Source organism: Herpailurus yagouaroundi, unplaced genomic scaffold (assembly GCF_014898765.1).
Source record: "Herpailurus yagouaroundi ecotype Mexico unplaced genomic scaffold, PumYag 220, whole genome shotgun sequence".
Lineage (NCBI taxonomy): Eukaryota > Metazoa > Chordata > Mammalia > Carnivora > Felidae > Herpailurus > Herpailurus yagouaroundi.
In genome coordinates this window covers 6915390-6938205 of record NW_024412451.1, presented here as the reverse complement: position 1 = coordinate 6938205, position 22816 = coordinate 6915390, and the positions used below count along the sequence as shown (strand labels likewise).

The 22816-nt window shown below is 52.7% G+C and overlaps 2 protein-coding genes and 1 pseudogene across 3 annotated transcripts in view; 2 read left to right on the top strand and 1 right to left on the bottom strand.

Annotated features, from left to right (window-relative positions):
• Positions 1-4072: 4072 nt before the first annotated feature.
• LOC121018956 (sialic acid-binding Ig-like lectin 14) lies at positions 4073-9937 on the top strand. Its single transcript, XM_040458090.1, has 7 exons — positions 4073-4226; positions 4303-4677; positions 4901-5179; positions 5808-5852; positions 8222-8479; positions 8590-8725; positions 8871-9937. Exons 1-7 carry the CDS (start codon positions 4190-4192, stop codon positions 8938-8940), a joined length of 1200 nt encoding a protein of 399 aa, XP_040314024.1. The 5' UTR covers positions 4073-4189; the 3' UTR covers positions 8941-9937.
• Positions 9938-18124: 8187 nt separating this feature from the next.
• Positions 18125-22816, top strand: part of SIGLEC5 (sialic acid binding Ig like lectin 5) — an 11808-nt gene continuing 7116 nt past the window's right edge. Inside the window, exons 1-3 of one of the 2 annotated variants that reach the window (XM_040458061.1) lie at positions 18125-19184; positions 21741-22115; positions 22339-22617. In XM_040458061.1, coding sequence (XP_040313995.1) covers positions 21857-22115; positions 22339-22617 — 538 coding nt within the window. In that variant the 5' untranslated portion in view covers positions 18125-19184; positions 21741-21856. Of the gene's footprint in view, positions 19185-21249; positions 21665-21740; positions 22116-22338; positions 22618-22816 lie in introns of those variants that run through there. The other variant, XM_040458060.1, reaches the window with a different exon arrangement.
• Positions 19852-21629, bottom strand: LOC121018896 (syntaxin-12-like; annotated as a pseudogene).

Sequence of the window (22816 nt, the reverse complement as noted above, 5' to 3'; positions counted from 1 at the left end):
TCTCATGGTTTGTGGGTTTGAGCCTGCTGTCAGCACAGAGCCTGCTTGGGATTCTTCCTCTCCCTTGCTCTCTGCCCCTCCCCACCCGCTCTCTCTGTCTCTCTCTCAAAATAAATAAACTTAAAAAAAAAAAGGAATCTGTTCTTCATGTAACAGGACGCCATTAGAAACATTGGTTATTTTACCAGGGCTTTGACTGGAATGTCCTATTTGAGAGACATGCATAGACTCAGATATAACCAGACGACTTTAAGGAACTAAGGTTGACTTTATGAAACGTGGAGTCATAAAGTCCCTTGGAAATGTTGGCCTGATACCTTGCTTATAGAGTTCCCAGCAGCCTCACCAGGTGAGTAAAGAAGGTCACTTCCTGGCAGGTGCAGGAACCTCAGGATATCTTGGGGACCTCGTAAAGAGGAGTTGGCCCAACTCTACAGGCCTTACAGGCCTGTCTGATGGCAAGTATTTGGCTTGGCTTCTGGCCTAGAGAGACTACTAAAAGTTCAACTTAGATTCCTCATGAAAAGTTCCAACATAGCAGATTTTAAAAGATCTATATGGCCAATCACTATTCTTGCTGAGCTTATGTAAATAATTAGGCAGCTTAGGTAAATAATTATTTACATTATGTAAATAATGTAAAGTTTGGTGTTTAAAAAAAAATTTTTTTTTAATGTTCATTTATTTTTGAGACAGAGACAGACAGAGCATGAACAGGGGAGGGGCAGAGAGAGAGGGAGACACAGAATCCAAAGCAGGCTCCAGGCTCTGAGCTGTTACCACAGAGCCCGACGTGGGGCTCGAACTCACAGACCATGAGATCATGACCTGAGCCGAAGTTGGAGACTCAACCGACTGAGCCACCCAGGCGCCCCAATGTAAAGTTTGTTAAAACTGGACTTGTTTTACAAAAGAATTAGTCTCGATTTGGCTATGGCTCTCCAAAGTAAGGTTTTCAGTCTGCTTCCAAAAGGCCTTCCTTCACAGTAGACCTATCAATAGGTAAAGACTATAATGCTCTGTTAAATTATTTGCTTGAGGCCGGGTTAATTCATAAATCTCTAAATGAATATGCAAACCATATCCTCCCTAAACCTGATCTGACAGTTACTAGAAACCCATCCCATATAAACTCAGGAGACCTAGTTTATCTAAAGAACTGGAAATCTCGGGGCACTTAGGTGGTTCAGTCACTAAAGCCTCCGACTTCAGCTCAGGTCATGATCTCATGGTTTATAAGTTTGAGCCCCACTTTGGGCTCTGCGCTGACAACTCGGAGCCTGGAGCCTGCCTCGGATTCTGTGTCTCCCTCTCTGTCTGCCCTCTCCCGCTCGCATTCTGTCTCTCTCTCAAAAATAAATAAAAACATTTAAAAAAACTTTTTTAAAGAATCGGTGTAATAGGTCAACTTATAAGATATCAGAAAGCTTATTGATATAAGTTCGGCTTAAACTCACCTTTCATGAATAATTGAGACAAAAGCTTATGTAGTTCCCTATTAGGGTTATCGGAAATTACTAACTGCCCTATCTCACTTCTGTGACCTCGCCTGCTTGCTAAATAGATAACTTAGGATGCAAAACGCTCCCCACCTCTTCTACCAAGATCTGGCCTAGGCAAAGCCAACATGTAAAAAGTCACGTACTCGCTGCCCCAAGGTATCTCAGGTGTCTAGCTATGATTGGTCATTTTAAACCCTCTTAGGACAAAGAACTTTAAATTGATAGGTTCCCACCAAAACTAACGTCTGTATGTCACAGTATAATTGGCTACCATGAAATGCTGTAAATTATAATTGGTTAACTAAATAATGACGTATTCTGACTTGCTAAAATCCATATAAGCTCACTGCTGCCTTTGTTCAGGGCCATTCTCTGCACTTTTCTCCTTAAGATCAGGAGGTCAGGTTTGGCCCGCCCGTGAATAAAATCTTGCCTCGCTTCTATTCGGCGTCTGGTGGTTTTTTTTCCGGCAGCACCCTGTTTCAATCGGAAGTCTAATACAACAGGGGATTTAACTCCAAAATGGAAGGACTCCTACCGGGTCATATTATGTACTCCCTTCCACGGCAGTAAAATTAGAAGGACATTCCTCATGGACTGACATATCAGGAATTAAACCTGTACCTTCCTCAAAGGAATCTAGTATGCCAGCTGACGCACCTCCTTATTCCTGTGAACCTGTAGAAAACCTCAAATTTCTCTTCTAACGACAATGAAGGCCTTGAGGAAAGTTCAGATTAACTACCAAAGGCTGTTTTTATCGGGCTTCTTCTTATAATAATATTAACCCTAATTTGTTGTCGTTTCTGGTGTCTCCCTGCCTGGTGCCCAAACTCCTATACTGCTATAACTTGTAGCTGACAGATGATCCTTTCTACTCCAGGAGGTTTATATATGTTGTCCACCTCGGAATGGCTGCCTCTGCCTTTGGTAATTGTATATAAATACCCCACCTGACCAACGTTGACCCATAGGTGGGGACATCTCTAGCCCCTGTTCAGCTGGAGGAAACTACAGATGAGACCTTCCACCCTCAGCAACCTTAAAGGTTTCAGGGTCAAAATGGTTCAGGGGGGAATGATGTGAGAAACAAAGACAGAAGGAAATGGTAGGTAAAATTAAGTTTCTTTATAACCGGCAGCCCGTTGACAGATACCTGAGGCAGTGGAGTAAAACATTTCTCCAGAAATCCCCACTGTTTTCATGTTAATGTCTTACTCAGGGAAAATACAACCTTAGCTTGACAATAGCAAGGCCTCTAGGATCTCGTGCGTCTTCTTTTTTTGGTTGTCGTTTTGTTTTGTTTTTGCGTTTTTCAGGTTTATTTGTTTTGAGAGAGTGTGTGAGTGGGGGAGGGGCAGAGAGAGAGAGAGGAAGAGGGAAAGAGAGAGAATCCTAAGCAGGCTGTGCACAGTGTGGAGCTCAATGATGAGCTCGAACTCACAAACCCTGAGATCATGACCTGAGCTGAGGTCAGACTCAACCAACTGAGCCACCCCCGACTGCCCCTCTTGTGAGTGAGTCTTCTTTAGCGTATGAAAGTCCTTCTGGAAACTTCCCTTTTGCCTTTCCCTCCCCCAAGGCCACAGTATATAACCAGTCACTCCTCACAACCCCAGCACATCTCTTTCTGCCCACAGGTTCTATCCCTGTGCTTTAATAGAATCACTTTTTTGCACCAAAGACATTTCAAGAATTCTTTCTTGACTGTTGGCTCTGGACCCCCACCTCCACTCCCAAACGCATCATCTCCAGCTGTAACACAGGGCTTGGCACATGGGAGGTGTCCAGGAAACAGAATTTGGATGAACAAATACCCAGTGCCAGCCACTGCCCTAGGCATCTGATACACGTGAACTCATTTAAGGTCACATAGCATGTGCAGTAGTGGCCCCATTTTATGGATGAGCAAACTGAGGCACTGCGAGGCTAACTAATTTTGGCAAAGTTGAGCAGGTGGCAGGAGAAGTGGTAGGTAGATAGCTGTCTGGGCTCCAGCCTGGTGACTCCAGCCCTCAACCCGCACACTCCAAATGCCCGGCTCTCGGGTCAACTCTGCGTCAACACCAGGGCCAGAGTCTGAGGCGGCCTGGGATGAGGACAGTGGTGGGAAGGGGGACCCATATCCAAGGGGTCAGGAGGCCACAGGGTCACTGGTGGCAACCACATCTCTAGGGACCGCTGGGGACCGAGTGACGTCTACCTGATGTATTTGTCCCTGAGAACTTACCTTCCCTGATGCCGCCTGGCTTCTCAGCCTGGGAGCCTCTCCTTAAGCCCCGTCATGTGATAATGCATTTGTCTGATCTCTTCCAGCGCCCATGGGCTCCCATCCCAGGGAGCTAGCCAGGCGGTGTTCCCTTCGCTTCCCTGTGCAAACATGGTGCCCGAGGAAAGGGCTACTACCGTTCTGGGGCCTTATCCGCCTCGACAGGCCTCGGTCCATCTCCAGTAACTCCCGGGCTCCCCTGCAACAGGCAGGGAGGCAGGAGGAGATGATTTCTCAGCCCCCCCTCTACTCCCCCCACCCCACGGCCTGTGCTGCCCAAGTTCCCCTTCCGTGGTGACCACAGCTCTGTCACACACGGCTTCCTGTTGGGGCTTCCTTGGCCTCACCCCACATTTGGGGCATTTCCCTCCCTGACAGAAGGACCTGGATCCGGGCTCCTGCCCTGGCCGATGCAGACATGGTGCCCCTGCTGCTGCTGCCCCTGCTGTTGGGGGGTGAGTGGGCCTCGGGAGGAGGGCTGGGCACAGGTGGGAGGGGCTGGAGCCCCGGCTGAGCCTCCTGTCCCCCCAGGGGAGGATCCAGAGTACCAGCTCCAAGTGAAGGAATCCGTGACCGTGCAGGAGGGTCTGTGTGTCCATGTGCCCTGTTCCTTCTCCTACCCCTGGAAGCCGGGGTATTCCCGGACGATGCTCTACATATACTGGTTCCGGGACAGGGACACCTCAAGCAACCGTTATCTGGTGGCTACAAACAACCCACAGAGAGCAGTGAGGACAGAGGCCCGGGGCCGATTCCGCCTCGTCGGGGACCCCTGGGCCAAGAACTGCTCCCTGAGAATCAGAGACGCCATGAGGAGTGACGAGGGAGTCTACTTTTTCCGAGTGGAGAAAGGAGAAGGCGTGAAATATACTTACACACATACGACGATGACTCTGCGGGTGGCAGGTACAGCAGGGGCCCCGGGGGAGGGCTCTGGGATGTGGACGCCCCCTCTTAGAGCAGGCACAGGACGCCGGAACATTGCCTGCTCCGGGTCTTGGGGCTGGGACGGTTGGAAGAGATAACGGGGCCCGGGGTCAGCTTGGGCCCTGAGGCCCGGACCCTCTCAGGGTCACCCCGTGGGTCCCCACCTCCCTGGGGCCCGGGCACCTCCCTGTCTCCTCCTCAGCCCTGACACAGGAACCCGACATCCACTTCCCGGAGCCCCTCAAGTCTGGCTGGCCCGCAGAGCTGACCTGCAGCCTGCCGGGGTCCTGCGAAGGGGGAAGACCTCTCACATTCTCCTGGGCGGGGGCTGCTCTGGACTCGCTGGACCCCGAGACCCTGCACTCCTCGGTGCTGGCCTTCACCCCGAGGCCGCAGGACCATGGCACCAACCTCACCTGTCAGGTGAAACTGTCAGAAGTTCAGGCCACCGTGGAAAGAACCATCTGGCTCAGTGTCTCCTGTGAGTGAGGGGGGGGAGGGCTGGGTCCCCCAGGGCAGTGGGGTTTGAGCTGGTGTGGGAGTAGAGGGAAGGGAGACGGCAAGGACGGCCATCCCCACCTTCTCGATGCTCCCCACCCCTTTCCAGTGCTCCCCTACCCATTTTCTGTGCTCCCCTACCCCTTTGTAGTGCTCCCCCACCCCTTCCCAATGCTCCCCACCCCTTCTTAGTGCTCCCCTATGCCTTTCCAGTGCTCCCTACCCCTTCCCAGTCCTCCCTACCCCTTCCCAGTGCTCCCCACCCCTTCCTGATGCTCCCCACCCTTTCCCAATGCTCCCGGCCCTTTCCCAATGCACCCACCCCTTCCAAGTGCTCCTCTATGCCTTTCCAGTGCTCCCTACCTGTTTCTAGTGCTTCCTACCCCTTCTCAGTGCTCCCCTACTCCTCAGTGCTCCCCTACCCCTTCCCAGTGCTCCCCACCCCTTCCCAGTGCACCCCACCCCTTCCAAGTGCTCCCCACCTTGTCAGTGCTCCCCACCTTGTCAGTGCTCCCTACCCTTTCCCAGTGCTCCCCACCCCTCCGTGGGTGCTGGGTCAGCTTCCATCCCAATCCTCCCCTCTGAAGCAGGACCATATCTTTCTACCCCAGATGCCCCCCACAACCTCACCATCAGCATCGTCAGCAATGTCACAGGTAGGAAAGAACTGTCTTCTTGGGGGCTGGGGCCAGGCCTGGGGTGGGGGTGGGGGTTCAGCTCCCAGCAAGGGACCATCTGGCTTACTGTCTCCCATGAGTGCTGGAGGGAGGGCTGGGTCCCAGAGGGCAATGGGGGGAAGAGGGATCCAGGCCTGGGATCCTTTTCCCGGAGGACACTGGGGGAAGTCTGAACACCCCGTCCAAGGTTTTCACTTACGGGGCTTCTGGAACAAAGGGCAAAAGCCCACCCCTCTCAGCCACACGGCAGTTGATGACCACCCACAATTTGCAGGGCCACAACGCAGGCAGGAAAGATCCTCTCTTCCCTGGGGCTGTGATAGGAACTGGGTCTCTGCGTGCTCAGGGCTCATGGTTCAGGGCTTGGGGATTGAGACCCTCGCCCACTCCTCAGCCCTGTGGTCTGGGTCTGCCCCCCCCCCCCCACCTCACCAGCGTCTCCCATCGTGGACCCTGTATTGCTTTTGGCTGCTGCCTCTTCTTTTCTCTGGTTTGTATGTATTGTTTATGTTTTACTTTGGCTGAGGACTAATCGACACATAACGTTGTATTGTTGTGTTCGTTTTAGCTATACAACATAATGATTTGTATTGTGACATGATCACCACAGCAAGTTCAGTTAACATCCCTCATCACACGTAGTTACTGTTCTTTTTTCCTGTGGTGAGAACATCTAAGATCTGCACTCGTAGCAGCTTTCTTTTTTTTTTTTTTTATTTTTTTTTAACGTTGATTTATTTTTGAGACAGAGAGAGGCAGAGCATGAACGGGGGAGGGGCAGAGAGAGAGAGGGAGACACAGCATCGGAAGCAGGCTCCAGGCTCCGAGCCATCAGCCCAGAGCCCGACGCGGGGCTCGAACTCATGGACCGCGAGATCGTGACCTGGGTCGAAGTCGGACGCTTAACCGACTGAGCCATCCAGGCGCCCCAACAGCTTTCAAGTCTGGGATACCGCTATTACTTACGGTCTCTGTGCCTGCGCGTTACATCCCGTGACTTATTTGTTCTGTAACTGGACGTTAGTTCCTTTTGACCTTCTCCGTTGTTCCTTAGTTTTAAGGTCTGTGGTTTTTTAAGTTCATTTTAAGTTTTATTTTAGCGAGAGAGAGAGAGAGAGAGAGGGAGGGAGGGGCAGAGGGAGAGAGAGAGAGAATCTCAAGCAGTCTCCGAGCTCAGCCCAGAGCCCTACGCGGGGCTCGATCCCACCACCCTGGGATCAAGATCTGAGCTGAAATCGAGAGTCAGACACTCAACCGACAGAGCCACTCAGGCTCCCCAAAGTCTATGTTACTTGTAGTGAAACAGACACAGGTAACACTACCTTCCGGGTGTTTAAGGGTAGAGCTCAGCAATGTCCAGTCCATTCGTGGTGTTGTGCAACCAGTCTGCAGGGCTCCCTCCAGCTCACAGAACCGAAACTGTGTCCATCGGGGCACCAACTCCCCTCGCCTCCCCTCCCACACCTCCCCTCCCCTCCCCCGCTCCCTGGCAGCCTCCCTTCCACCTTCTGACTCTCCACGTTCTGCTCCCTGGGCTGGAGCTGCTGTCTGCTCTCCTGCATCTCTGATCTGGTGGATCCTTCCATGTGCCCCTTCCCCACAGCTCCAGCCTGGACCCCTGTTTCTCTCTGTCTCCACTCTCGTGGGCTTGCTCATTCTGCCCCTGTCTCCACCTGTGCCCCCGTCCCTATCCTGACCCTATCCTGGTGCCTCCCACAACTTTCTAGTCCCCTCCTTGCCAGCATCCCCCCACGAGTCGGGGAGTCTCGAGGACCTCACTTCCCGAATCATTCCCCTCTTCTTGCCCTTGGCCCCAGACCCAGCTCCAGTCTACTCCTGGACCCTGAACCCTCACCTCAGCCTCTTCCTCATCCCTGCACTCCCCACTTGGCCCCGGCAGGATCTCTCTAGAACTAGTGCTGATTCTGCATTTCCCCTGCGTTTACAGCCCCTACTGCTTCCCAGTAACCTCAGGGCAAAGCTCAAGGCGCTCAGTCCGGCCCTCAAGGCTCACCCCACCTTCTCTCCCACCGGGATCCATCGGGACGGTGTCTGTCCTGGTTCTCCCTGCCCAGGCGCAGGTGTTCCTCGCCTCACGTGCCAGGCCCTCAAGTCTTGGCACATCTCCACGGGAGCTGCCCGCCCACGGCTCACCCTCCCCACCTCAGCGCAGCCCCCCTTCTTTCTGGTGGCCTGACTTGACCGCCAGGGTCGTTAATCAGCCACGAGTAGCCCCGCCGTCAGCCCTTGTGGCCTGGCCCTGTCTTTCCACTGCCGGCTCTGCGGGCACCATCCGGAAGGGACTCATGTCCCGGCTCCACCCGCCTTGTGGTGAATCTCTTACCCAGTCCCCAAGACGCTGTGCAACGGTATGTCGCTGCCGGTCCTGGAGGGCCAGTTCCTGCGGCTGGTCTGCGTGGCTGACAGCAGTCCCCCTGCCGTGCTGAGCTGGTCCCGGGAGGGGAAAGCCCTGAGCCCCTCCCAGCCCTCCGCACCCGGGGTCCTGGAGCTGCCCCACGTAGGGGCTGGAGATGAAGGGGAATTCACCTGCCAGGCTCGGCACCCGCTGGGCTCCCAGCACATTTCCTTCAGCCTCTCTGTGCAGAGTGAGTCGCAACACGGGTTGTGGGGGTGGACGGCCTGGCCGGGTGTTTGGGATGTGGAAGGGCCTGGGGCCTGCGGGCAGGTCTTCATCCTCTGTCCCTTGCTTCGCCAGGAAGCCCGTCTTCCTGCAACTGTGTGACTGACGAGCAAGAGGGCTCCTGGCCCCTGGTCCTCACCCTGCTCAGAGGGGCCCTCATGGGGGCTGGCTTCCTCCTCACCTATGGCCTCACCTGGATCTACTACACCAGGTGAGCGGGCCTGTCCCCCCCCCCTCCCCCCCAGGGCAGTCTCCAGGAAGTCCCTGAGTTCCAGGTGGGACGCAGCTGTCCCACCCACCTGGAGTTAGAATGAAAGGGACAACTCTCTGATCCGAGACCCACGTTGTCCCTGCAGGTGTGGAGGCCGCCAGGAAGCAGGGCTGAGAGTCCAGACCGAGCCTCCCTCCCTCTGGAGACGGGACTGAGGTGTGGCCCTGGAGCCCAGAGGGACAGACATGGGGCCCTCGTGGTCAGCTTCTTCCTGGAAGCTCTCAACTCAAGCCTGCTCAGTTCCTGGGAGTTTAATTTGGAGAGCGGACTGAGTGACAATGTGGGGAGGCCGCGCCATCAGAAGAAGGGACTACTTAGGTTTCAGCAGGGGCTGTGGCACGCCGCGCCATTCAGGGCCACAGGGGCAGAAGCAGGTGCAGGGAAGCCTCGCCAGAGACGACAGAGACCTGTGGGAAAGGCCAGGCCGGGAGGGCAGCTCGGGACCAGCTAGTTTGAGTCATTCTGGGGGGGGGGGGGGGGGGGGGCTTGGCCTAGAGGGGGGGCTCTAGGTGTCTGGTTCCTGTCCTGAGTGTCTTATGGCAGGGGAAACGGTGGCCTGGCGTGGGAGTGAGAGAAAAGGGGTGTTTGGGGGACACGCTGGGGATTGGTTGGTTTGCTCTGAAGGGACTGAGCCCTCTGCTACCTTTAAGACCCGGCCCGGCCTGGAGGGGCCGTCTCCCCAGGGATGGCAAGATTTTTAACACATCAAAAGTCACAAGATACAGGAAACGAACAATCTGACTAGTACACACCCCACGGGCACCCCCTCTCCCCCGTCTGTGCCTGTGGGTGTCTCCTTCTGTTCAGCCTGCCCCTCCTTGCTGGTGTCACCCCTCCCACCCTCCTGCTCTCCATCCCCAGCCCTGCCCCTGCGAAGGAAATGAGCTTCATTCAGGCTTATTTTCATGACCCAGAAGTTACCTGACTAACCCCCGACTTTCTGGTCTCCCAGATTTCCTGCTCAGTGTAGACGTCAGTGCACGGTGGAGTCAGGAACACGTCTTTCCCACCCGAAAGACGCCTACCTCATAATAATTGCAAGAGAATATCACAGGATTTTTTAAGTTTATTTATTTACTTTGAGAAAGAGAGAGGGAGAGAGAGAATCCCAAGCAGCCTCCGCACTGGCAGTGCAGAGCCCGATGTAGGGCTTGAACTCATGAACCTTGAGGTCATTGACCTGAGCCTCAATCAAGAGTGGCACGTTTAACCGACTGAGCCACCCAGGCACCCCCAGCACATCACATGTAATTATAAATACAAGTCAGTGGCGCCTGGGTGGCCCAGTGCGTTCGTTGGGTGTCTGACTTGGCTCAGGTCATAATCTCAGTTTGTGGGTTCAAGTTCCAAGTCAATCTCTGTGCTGACAGCTCAGAGCCTGGAGCCTGCTTCTGACTGCGTGTCTCCCTTGCTCTCTGCCCCTCCCTGCTCACACTGTCTCTCTCTCTCTCTCTCTCTCTCTGAAAAATAAATAAACATTAAAAAAATAAAAAATTGTATATACGAGTTTGATTAAAAGTGAGACATAACAATTGATTTTATCATTTAATGTCTATAGAAATTTCTAGAGCAAAATTATGTTTTAATCTTCTCTTCCTTTTTGCTGAACAGTGTCTAACCAAGACTTTTCGTTTATTCATTGTGTTTGGGGGCCTAACTTAAATAGAGTAAAATACGCAAATCTAAAGAGTGCAACTCGATCAGTGCTTACCCGTGTCAACACCCTTGCTTCCCCCACCAAGCTCAACCTACAGATTCTTTCCACTTCCTCCTGGAGGTCAGGTTCCACCACTAAGGTGGGGAGGGTGAGCGGTGGGCGGGCAGTCAGGGTGGAGATGTGCCAAGACCTGAGACGGCCCTGGCAGATGACGGGGAGGGCCCCTTGCCCGCCGCGTGGCAGGAGTTCCAGAAGCACCAGAGACGGGATCACCGTGGGAGAGAAGGCAGGGTGGGAAATGTTGGAGCCTTGAGTGCCCAGCTGAAGGCATCGGGCTTTGTCTTAGGCCCCTTCAAGTCACACATTTACAACTGTATGGCCTCTCTCTCTTCTGTCCCTGCAGATCCGCAGCGCCCGTTTTTTGTGCGCTACGAATGGGGGCTCAGATACTACACGAGCTTTAGGGTCTGGCTTCTTTCTCTCAGCTTTAAGTTTTTCAGGTGTATCCGTGTTGTTCCGTGCATCAGTAATTCATTTTTGGTTTTGGTATTCTTTTTGCTTGTTTTAATGTTTATTTATTTATTTTGAGAGAGCAGGGGAGGGAGAGAGAGAGAGAGAGAGAGGGGAGAGAGAGAATCCCAAGAAAGCTCCGCAGTGTCAGCCCAGAACCCAATGCAGGGCTCAAACCCACAAACCATGAGATCGTGACCTGAGCCGAAATCAAGAGTCAGACACTTAACCGACGGAGCCACACCGGCACCCCAGTTTTTGCTTTTAATTAGTATCGTAGGTTGGACATCCTGCCATCTGTTTATTCTAAAATACAATGACTGCAGGGGCGCCTGGGTGGCTCAGCCGGTTGAGCGTCCGGCTTCAGCTCAGGTCATGATCTCACGGTCCGTGAGTTCGGGCCCCGCGTCGGGCTCTGTGCTGACGGCTCAGAGCCTGGAGCCTGCTTTGGCTTCTGTGTCCCTCTCTCTCTCCCCGTCTCTCTCTCTCAAAAATAAACATTAAAAAGCAAAACAAGGGGCGCCTGGGTGGCGCAGTCGGTTAAGCGTCCGACTTCAGCCAGGTCACGATCTCGCGGTCCGTGAGTTCGAGCCCCGCGTCGGGCTCTGGGCTGACGGCTCAGAGCCTGGAGCCTGTTTCCGATTCTGTGTCTCCCTCTCTCTCTGCCCCTCCCCCATTCATGCTCTGTCTCTCTCTGTCTCAAGAATAAATAAACATTAAAAAAAAAAAAATACAGTGACTGCATTTGTTGCCGGGGTTTGGCTTTTATCTGTGATGATTTATTTATATGATTTTTTAAATTTGTTTAAGTAGGGTCCATGCCCAACGTGGGGTGTGAACTCATGACCCTAAGGTTGCAGGCTCCACCGACTGAGCCAGCCAGGCGCCCCCGATAGGAAAGTTTCGCTGAAGAAGAAGGAACGCTAGCACTCTGCTCCGTCACGAGGTAGGCGTGTAATCAGCCGCAGAGAATATCATGAAAGCCTTCTCCCGAATAGTCACGTGAATTCACATCCCCACCACCGTGTTCATGCTTTCTTTTAATATTTTAATTTTTCCAGACTTTATTGAGTTTCTGTATTTGTTTTCAGAGAGAGAGAGAGAGAGAGAGAGGGAACGCTCAGGGGGGCAGGGGGAGAAGGGGACAGGAGATCCAAAGTAGGCTCTTGCCGACAGCAGAGAACCCGACGTGGGGCTCGAACTCACTAACTGTGAGATCATGACCTGAGCCGAAGTCAGACGCGTAACCACCAGAGCCACCCAGGTGCCCCCCCCGCCCCCGCCGTGTGCATGTTTCAAAGTTCTAACCTTGCTCCATCCAGCAATTTCCCTTCTAGGCAGATAGATGCCCAGAGGATGGAAAGCAGGGACTTTCACGGATCTTTGTGCATCGGTGTTCGCAGCCCCTTCTCCCTCAATAGCTGGCAGCCGACCAGCGTCCATCCGTGGCTCCACGGATAAACCACATGAGGTGTATACACACGATGGGACCTTATTCAGTCGTGAAACGGAGGAACTTTCGAACACGTGCCACGGCGTGGTTGAATTTGAGGACGTTATGCTAAGGGAGAGAAGTCAGGCAGAAAATGTGAGGTACATGGACCGTGGTCAAAGTCACAGAAACAGAAAGTAGAATGGCGGCTGTCAGGGGCTGGGAGAGGGGGAAATGGCGAGTTGGTGTTTATTGGGTACAGAGTTTCAGTTTGGGAACTTGAGGAAGTGCTCGAAATGCACGATGGTGATGGTTACACAACAGGCTGAGTGTACTGAATACTGTTGAAGTGTATACTTCATGTATTATTATGTTTTGAAACAGTTGCTTATTTTTGAGAAAGTACGAGCAGGGGAGGTGCAGAGAGAGAGGGAGACGCAGAATCCGAAGCAGGCTCCAGGCTCCAGGCTCCGAGCTGTCGGCACAGAGCCCGACGCGGGGCTCGAACTCACGAGCCGTGAGATCATGACCTGAGCCGAAGTGGGACCCTTAACCCGCTGAACCACCCTGGTGCCACTTGAAGTGTATACTTTAAAATGGTCCAGGGGTAGGGGCGCCTGGGTGGCTCAGTCGGTTGAGCGGCCGGCTTCGGCTCAGGTCATGATCTCTCGGTCTGTGAGTTCGAGCCCCGCGTCAGGCTTTGTGCTAACAGCTCAGAGCCTGGAGCCTGTTTCAGATTCTGTGTCTCCCTCTCTCTGACCCTCCCCCGTTCATGCTCTGTCTCTCTCTGTCTCAAAAATAAATAAATGTTAAAAAAAATTTTTTTTAAAAATAAAATAAAATGGTCCAGGGGCACCTGGGTGGTTCCATCGGTTAAGCATCTCTTGATTTCGCTTCAGGTCATGATCTGGAGGCTGTGGGACTGAGTCCCGTGTTGGGCTCTGTGCGGACTGGGGACCCTGCTTGGGGTTCTCTCTCTCCCTCTCCGTCTCTGCCCCTCCCCCACCTCAAAAATAAATAACTTTACAAAAGAATAAAACCAAAAGGTCAAGATGGCCAAAATGGTAGTTTTTGTGTTCTGTCTTCCGTACCCAAACGAGAGCCTTCTATAAACCTAGTCAAGACAGACAGAATGGGAACAGGAGACGGATAATGCCGCCCAGTGGAAGCCAGACGAGAAAGCAGGCACAGCCCCCTGGGTTTTCTCTCTTCTTGCCCGTGGTGCACAGCTGTCGTGGTTGGAGCCCTTGAGAATCGCTTCCCCCTACCTCGGCCTGGCCGCACGGCACCATACGCTCAGGCACGGGGGTTACCACTCCGTTCCCAGTGCCTCTGTCTCACTGAAATGTTGGCAACTTGTGCTGCACCTGACTGTCTTATTTCAGTTTTATGCTACAGCGGCAGATTTGAGTTTTGTGGTACAAACCAGCACAGCAAATCCTGCACCCTGCTCAGACTTTTTTTATTAAAAAAATTTTTTTTTTCTAATTTTAGAGAGAGAGTGGGAGAGGGCAGGAGAGAGAGACAGAGAATCTTTTTCTTTTTTAATGTTTATTTTTGAGAGAGAGAGCACAGGGAAGGGGCAGAGAGACGGAGATAGAGCACACGAAGGAGGCTCTGCACTGAGAGCAGAGAGCCCGACGTGGGGCTCGAACTTACAAACCGTGAGACCGTGACCTGAGCCAGAGTCGGACGCTTACGTGCCCAAGCCACCCAGGCGCCCAGAGAGAATCTTAAGCAGGCTCCGCGGTCGGTGCGGAGCCCAATGCAGGGCTCAATCCGGAGACACTGGGATCGCGACTTGAGCCAAAATCAGGAGTTGGATGCTCAACTGACTGAGCCACCCAGGCGCCCCTCATCCTTCTCAGATTTAACATCCACAGAAGGTGACCGGATCTCTCACACTTACTCACTGCAGAGAACCCAAAGCTGCCAACCCAGCGTGATACGTGGGAGGCTTCCTGAGGGTGATGTGTGATTGTCACAGGCAAACTGATGTCCTGTCCCTCAGCGTGAGAACAAAAGCTTCTTCCCGCATCCCCAGCACTCAACCCAAGGGTGTTTTGTGTCAGGCGTAGGTTCCAAGGCCCCCAGGGGATGCCTGAACCAACAATCCTATATATATTATGTTTCTTCTCTCTCTACAAACCTATCATAAAGTTACATACGAAGCACAGTGAGATATGAACCAGCGGAAGTAATAACAAAGCATAACTGTGGTAACCATATACTGTCCTATAAGGTATGTGAATGTGATCTCTCAGGCTGTCTCTCAGAATTTCCACTTGTGCTGTCCTCACCCCTCTTCTGAATGCGACGATGCAGATGATCAAGCACTACTTTCTGAGACGAAGCAAGGGGAATGAGGTAGGCTTGCGATGTAGCGCGCTAGGCTGCCATTGACCTTCTGGTTGTCCTAAGGAAAAAGCATCCAGACCGCAGCTGACCTCAGGGGAACTGCAACCACACAAAGTGAAACTGTGGACTAAGGGGACCCGCCGTCCTGTCAGGCAGTTTTGCAAAGTGACCGTGCTCGTTGACATTCTCACCAGCAGGGTCTGAAGAGGTCGGGGTCCCCTGCGTTCTGTCCAACACTGGATAAAACCAGGCCTTTCAACTTTAGCCCCCCCTGGTGTGTGCAGATGTATGTTTTTTTCATGAATCTTAGTAAGAACCGTGACTTAGGTCTCAGGACTTGACTTTATTTTTTCAAATGTTTATTTTGAGAGACAGAGAGCAAGTGCACCCAGGGGAGGGGCAGAGAGAGAGAGAGAGAGAGAGAGAGAGAGAGAGGATCCCAGGCAGTCTCCACACTGTCAACTCAGAGCCCGATGTGGGGTTTGAACCCAGGAACTGCGAGATCATGACCTGAGCCAAATCATGAGTCAACGCTTAAGTGACTGAGCCACCCAGTGCCCCTAAAGATATTTTCATTTTTTAATTTTTTTTTTCCAACGTTTATTTATTTTTGGGACAGAGAGAGACAGAGCATGAACGGGCGAGGGGCAGAGAGAGAGGGAGACACAGAATCAGAAACAGGCTCCAGGCTCCGAGCCATCAGCCCAGAGCCCGACACGGGGCTCGAACTCACGGACCGTGAGATCGTGACCTGGTTGAAGTCGGACGCTTAACCGACTGCGCCACCCAGGCGCCCCAAGATATTTTCATTTTTAAGTATTCTCTACACTCAATGTGGGGCTCAGACTCACAACCCCGAGATCAAGAGTCCCATGCTCTACTGACTCAGTCAGCCACGGATCCCTGCTCCAATATAAATTTTATAATGAAAATATCAAGTTCTTCAAAAATCACTCCGGGGGATTGGTTGATATATGGCTCTGATTCTGCATATGAATTTAGGTAGACTTGACTTTTATACAGTATTATTTTAAACCCATTAACGTGACATATTTTTCGATTTACTTACACATTTAAAAATATTTTTTAAAGATATCATTTTTATTTTATTTTAATTTTTTGAGAGAGACAGGGCACAAAAGCAAGGGGAAGAGACAGAGGAGAGGAGAAGAGAGAGAGAATCCCACCAGGGACAGAGAGAGAGTGGGTGGAGAGAGAGAGAGAGAGAGAGAGAAAGAAGTGGGGCTCATGCTCACCTGATGTGGGACTTGAACTCACAAACCGTGAGATCGTGACCTGAGACAAAATCAGATGCTTAATGACTAAGCCACCAAGGCACCCTTAAAAAATTTTTTTTTAACGTTTATTTCTTTCTGAGAGACAGAGCATGAGCAGGGGAGGAGCAGAGAAAGAGAGAGGGAGACACAGAATCCAAAGCAGGCTCCAGACTCTGGGCTGTCAGCTCAGAGCCCAACGGAGGGGTCCGAACTCCCAAACTGGGAGATCAGGACCTGGGCCGAAGTCGGACGCTGCACCGACCGAGCCACCCAGGAGCCCCCGGATCTTCGCTATTGTAAATGCTGCTGCAGTGAATACACAGGTGCACATATGTTTCTGAGTGAGTACTTTCATTTCCTTCAGACATAGACCAGAAGTCCATTGCTGAATCATGTGGTAGTTCTGGTTTTAATTTCTTGAGGAACCTCTGGACTGTGTTTCAGAGTGGCTGCACCAATTCACATTCCTTCCCACCAACAGTGCACAACAGTTCTCTCTCTTCCACATCCTTGTCAACACTTGTTGTTTCTTGTCTTTTTTGGTCATCGCAGCTTGAGATTTGTCAGACCGACAGCTGTCGGCACAGAGCCTGATGCGGGGCTCGAACTGCTGGACTGTGAGATCGAGACCTGAGCCGAAGTCAGGGGGAGGGGTGCGTTGGGGAGGGGAAGAGAGAGAAGGGGGCAGAGGATCCCAAGTAGGCTCCATGCTGTCAGCAGATTTACCATGCAGGTCTCAAACCCATGAACCATGAGATCATGACCTGAGCTGAAGCCAGAGGCTCAACCCGCTGAGCCATCCAGGGGCCCCCACGTATGAATTTTTTTTTAAAATGCACCATGTCAAACTGCAAAAGCAAAAATGCTCCAAATCCAAAAATAAGATATCTCACAAGCATTAGAGACTCCTTTCATCAGTCGTTTGCGATACCTCTCTGGCATATATATATATGTGTGTGTGTGTGTGTGTGTGTGTGTGTGTGTATTAGGTTTCTAAGTATTGATTTTTGTAACCTCTACACCCAACGTGGGGCTCAGAATCATGACCCTGAGATCAAGAGTGGCACGCTCTTCCTACTGAGCCAGCCAGGAGCCCCAAGAACTTGACTTTCAATCCTACAGCCTGCTACGGGAATGTCTAAAGTGTTTATGATCATGGTGCAATTTGAGGAACGCTTTATCAAGGTTGAGCCTCCCCCAGTGCCTTCAGAAAGGGTCCCTGAAAGGTAGAGCCTCATTACCTTCATGGCAGCAGGGTAATGCTGCTTCTCTGCTAAAGTCACAGATTTGGGGCGTCCCTGCCCAGTGGGGTCCCGGTTTCCCTTGATCCGCCATTTTGCGCGGCCTGGGCCATCACTGTCCCACAAGACCCTCAGATCCGCAAAGACAATCATTTGAGGATGCCGTGTTCCCAAAACCCGTCAGGGCAGAAGGGCTTTGACCCTGAGCCTTCCCCTGCTTCCCCCCCTCCCCTGGATTTGGGTCCAGAAATGCCTTCCTTCCTGGCCTGCACTTGAATGGTTTTAAGGAAATGGTAAATGATCCTTTTCCAGAAAGAGCAGTGGTTTTCAGCTGGAGGGTGAGTCACACTGAATCTCTAGGACTTTCCCCTCTCTTTAGAAAGGATTGATTACAAGACAGCAATCTTTTTTTTTTTTTTTTTTTTTTTTTAAGAGACTAAACACGATCAGAGGGGAGGGGCAGAGGGAGAGAGAGAGAGAGAGAGAGAAAATATCAAGCAGGCTCCAGGCTCAACGTGACGGGACTCCATCCCACCACCCTGGAATCATGACCTGAGCCCAAATCAAGGGCCGGGCATTTAACCGACTGAGCCACCCAGGTGCCCCAAGACAGCAAAGTTTTATTGAAACTTCTTTTTTTTTTTTTTTAGTCTAAAACAATGGGAGGAGAAACTAATCTCTTCATATGTTCCTAGGAACATAAGTCTAATATCACTATTCCAAACCAGTATTATTTACAAAAATGACTCTTTACTTCCTTGCCAGGTTCACAAGGACTAGTTTTTTTTTTTTGGGGGGGGGGGTGGGAAGTAAGCGAGAAATACAGAGAGAGACAGAGAGAGAGAGAGAGACAGAGATTGGGAATTGGGGCTTATACTCACGAACCATGAGATCATGACCTCAGCCAAAGTTGGACGCTTAATCGACTAAGCCACCCAGGTGCCCCACGAGGACAACATTTTAAGCCCACCTCAGCATAGCTTTGCGAATCTCCCTGCCATCAAATGCCCAACAATCCTTACGGTGGAAAGGTCGGCCTTTTCACGGCCATGGCAATGTTCACCGTGCACCGGGACCACAGAACCCCAGGCAGCAGCAACAAGATGAAACCCCTCCACACCATTCCTGTTTGCCTTCCAAAAGCATGCTGTGTCTAAATCTCCCTTGTCTATCCAGACTGAGGCAGATGAACCCCGGAGGGTTTGTTTCCTTTTTTGTTTTGAGGTCTGTGCTCAAATGTCGCCTTATCGCCATGGGTTCCTCGGAAGGATCTCTCTCAGAAGATGCCCTCCCCTCTCCCCCGGGGCTCACCACTTCCTCATCTGATTTTCTATCAGAGTTTAGCAAAATTTTCCTTAAAGGGCCAGGGCCAGTATTTGCAGCCATAGTGTCTCCGCATACGGTTTTTCAACTCTTACTGTAGCACAGAAGCAGCCGTAGGCCACGACCGGATGGGTAAGTCAGACTCGTACACAAAGTGGTTGGCCGGATTTGGCCACATGCCCACATTCCGGACCCCTGTTCTAGACGAAGGCGACTACGGATCATCTCGGGTCCTGTCCTTTCCCGTTACGGAGTTGCAAGCTTCGTGAGAGAAGCCACACGCTTTTGTTCCCTGGATCTTCAATGCCAAGAGCGACTGGCATCGACCCCAATGTTCACGGGATGACAGAAATCCGTACTTGCAATACCTTCTGGTCCTACCGCGTCTGTTTTCCTCCACCAGTGGAGGAGGTGCTCCTTCTGCTCCGTCTGTCCCCTCAGGATGCTTCCCTTGTATTTACTCCAACTAGACTCCACCCTCCTCTAGAGCAGAGGTGGGTCTCTTCCATTCTGGAAGCCCCGGGCGCATCAGAACACTTAACCGAACACACTCTATAGATCTGCACGGAAAGAAGAAATCGGTCACCACAAGAAGATGGGGGTAAGAATCGAGAAGGCTAAGCGGTGATGGGAGAGGAGCTTCTAGGGAAAAAGAGGATCGTGGGAGTGAGTGCTGGCCATTTTCTCTGAGTATAGAAATCAGGGACGATGTTCTGCGGTACGATTTGTCAGCCAAACGCTACCCACAGGGCTTTGTTCTACGGCTGGTGCCCATACGTTAAGATGGAACATTGTGTGGTCCCCCAAGAGAAATTTAGTGTTAACTAAATTCACCACTTCAGAAAGTGAAGTGTGCATATGGGTGAGCTGCTATGGACACCAGCAGATAATATAGAAAACTTCAGGGGCGCCTGGGTGGCTCAGTCGGTTGAGCATCCGACTTCGGCTCAGGTCATGATCTTGTGGTCCGTGAGTTCGAGCCCCACATCGGGCTCTGTGCTGACAGCTCGGAGCCTGGAGCCTGCTTCGGATTCTGGGTCTCCCTCTCTCTCTGCCCTTCCCCTGTTCACGCTCTGTCTCTGTCTCAAGAATAAGTGAACATTAAAAACAAAAATTAAAAAAAAAGAAAACTTCAGGGGTGCCTGAGCTACTCAGTTGGTTAAGCGACCAACTCTTGATCTCGGCTCAGCCCATGACCTCAAGGTTCGTGAGATCAAGCCCCGTGTCCAGCTCTCAGCTCAGGGAAGCCTACTTGGGATTCTCTCTCTCTCTCTGCCCCTCCCCTGCTCGTGTGCCCACTCGTGCTCTCTCAAAATAAAGAAATAAACGTTTCTTAAAAGAGAAAAGAAACTGCCTTCCAGTTAAACACATCGCTAAAAATCTTTCAAAGCAGATAAAGAAATTCAAATGAAAAGGTTCCATAATGAAAAGTGCTGGCTTATTATTATATAGTTTCTGCCAGACTCCGAGATCCTGGGTGCCAGAGAGTAATTCTATCCCAGTTGTTGGTAAAAAGATGAATCTCGTTTACACTAAAAGGGCGGTATTACAAGACCCTGGTGTCACCTGTCAAAACAAGAATGTCTAGAACGGAAATTTCAGTAAGCCCTTGGGATGAAGGGCACTCAGAATACAAGAGCAAGCAAAATGCACGTAAATTAACTCCTAATTTGAGAAATCAATAGAGTGTGTGTGTAAATTGATACACACGGTCTGGTGGGTAGCTGGTTTCTAACTCAATTATGACGATGCGGCCTCTGCTCTGTTCCCCGGATCAGTCTGTTCCAGAAGGACCCCCTACAGCTAAGCAGAGGGTAGCTCCGAGGCAATCGCTTCATGTATAAATCTGTCAGATACTAAGTACCAAGGGAACAGTGATAACCAACAGGACAAGCACCAGAATACAGACGTTCTTGCGAGATTTTCTTTTCCGATCGTAAGCAGCCTGCGGAAACTGACCGGCGTGGCTCTGTCTGCACGCACCTCTGGGCCTTCTCCGTCGGCTTCCGTGCTGTCAGCGGGGTCTCCTTGGTCACGGATCATCACGGGCAAATCTTTAAACCTCTGACGGACGTCCAAAGTGTGAGCCTGCGGCTGCCGAATTGCCCTTTCCCTCTCTTTAATCAGTTCCAGTTCCTGCTCCGAGGTGGCCACGTCATCCCCCTGGTTCTGCATCTGGTCCCACTCGTTGTGGCCATCAAAGGACAGGCGCTGCTCTTTCGTGGCCTCCCCTCTGCAGGGAGACATGCGGCTCTCGCTCTGGCAATCTTCTCCTTTTCCTTTGCAGACCCTCCTCTCCACCCAGCCTGGAAATCCTTTAAGGCTGCAGAGAAGTCATTCAGTTGGCGTCCTTTGTTCTTTCGGAGCAAGGTGCTTTGTGGACTGTTACAACTGTTGCAAATTTTCCTCCTGTTGCTTGAGTCCTGCTGACTCCCTGGTAGGCTCAGCAAATTCTTTGAGCAGTGGCTGGGCGTCCCCGCCCACCCGTGACTGCTGAAGTCCTGGGGCTGGGCCTCGGAGGGCCCCAGGTTTGGTAAAAGGGACTGTAGGGCATGAGGAGGACCTAAGACCCACTGGTCTTGCACGAAACTCCTCGAAGCAGCCCCCGCCTGGTTGCACAGGCTGATGGGGATCTGGGAAGAGAAAGGGCTGGGGGAAGGGGCTGAGGCTGCCCACAGGCTCCCTGTTTCTCTTTCCCAGCTGCTCTTGCCCTTCGCTCACCTCACTCTTGACTTAAATGGCATTGGCCGGGTGACCACCCTCAGATTCACATCTGGATGAGCACCCCAGCCTCCGGGGCCCTCGGTAGTTTCACGGGCTGTGTCAGATGCAGAGATGAGACAAGATAATTTCTTAGTTCCCAACTCACCGCACCCCCCTACCCCCCCACGGCCTGTGCTGCCCAAGTTCCCCTTCCGTGGTGACCACAGCTCTGTCACACACGGCTTCCTGTTGGGGCTTCCTTGGCCTCACCCCACATTTGGGGCATTTCCCTCCCTGACAGAAGGACCTGGATCCGGGCTCCTGCCCTGGCCGATGCAGACATGGTGCCCCTGCTGCTGCTGCCCCTGCTGTTGGGGGGTGAGTGGGCCTCGGGAGGAGGGCTGGGCACAGGTGGGAGGGGCTGGAGCCCCGGCTGAGCCTCCTGTCCCCCCAGGGGAGGATCCAGAGTACCAGCTCCAAGTGAAGGAATCCGTGACCGTGCAGGAGGGTCTGTGTGTCCATGTGCCCTGTTCCTTCTCCTACCCCTGGAAGCCGGGGTATTCCCGGACGATGCTCTACATATACTGGTTCCGGGATAGGGACACCTCAAGCAACCGTTATCTGGTGGCTACAAACAACCCACAGAGAGCAGTGAGGACAGAGGCCCGGGGCCGATTCCGCCTCGTCGGGGACCCCTGGGCCAAGAACTGCTCCCTGAGAATCAGAGACGCCATGAGGAGTGACGAGGGAGTCTACTTTTTCCGAGTGGAGAAAGGAGAAGGCGTGAAATATACTTACACACATACGACGATGACTCTGCGGGTGGCAGGTACAGCAGGGGCCCCGGGGGAGGGCTCTGGGATGTGGACGCCCCCTCTTAGAGCAGGCACAGGACGCCGGAACATTCCCTGCTCCGGGTCTTGGGGCTGGGACGGTTGGAAGAGATAACGGGGCCCGGGGTCAGCTTGGGCCCTGAGGCCCGGACCCTCTCAGGGTCACCCCGTGGGTCCCCACCTCCCTGGGGCCCGGGCACCTCCCTGTCTCCTCCTCAGCCCTGACACAGGAACCCGACATCCACTTCCCGGAGCCCCTCAAGTCTGGCTGGCCCGCAGAGCTGACCTGCAGCCTGCCGGGGTCCTGCGAAGGGGGAAGACCTCTCACATTCTCCTGGGTGGGGGCTGCTCTGGACTCGCTGGACCCCGAGACCCTGCACTCCTCAGTGCTGGCCTTCACCCCGAGGCTGCAGGACCATGGCACCAACCTCACCTGTCAGGTGAAACTGTCAGAAGTTCAGGCCACCGTGGAAAGAACCATCTGGCTCAGTGTCTCCTGTGAGTGCGGGGCGGGGGGGGGGGGTCCCCCAGGGCAGTGGGGTTTGAGCTGGTGTGGGAGTAGAGGGAAGGGAGACGGCAAGGACGGCCATCCCCACCTTCTCGGTGCTCCCCACCCCTTCTCAGTGCTCCCCTATGCCTTTCCAGTGCTCCCTACCCCTTCCCAGTCCTCCCTACCCCTTCCCAGTGCTCCCCACCC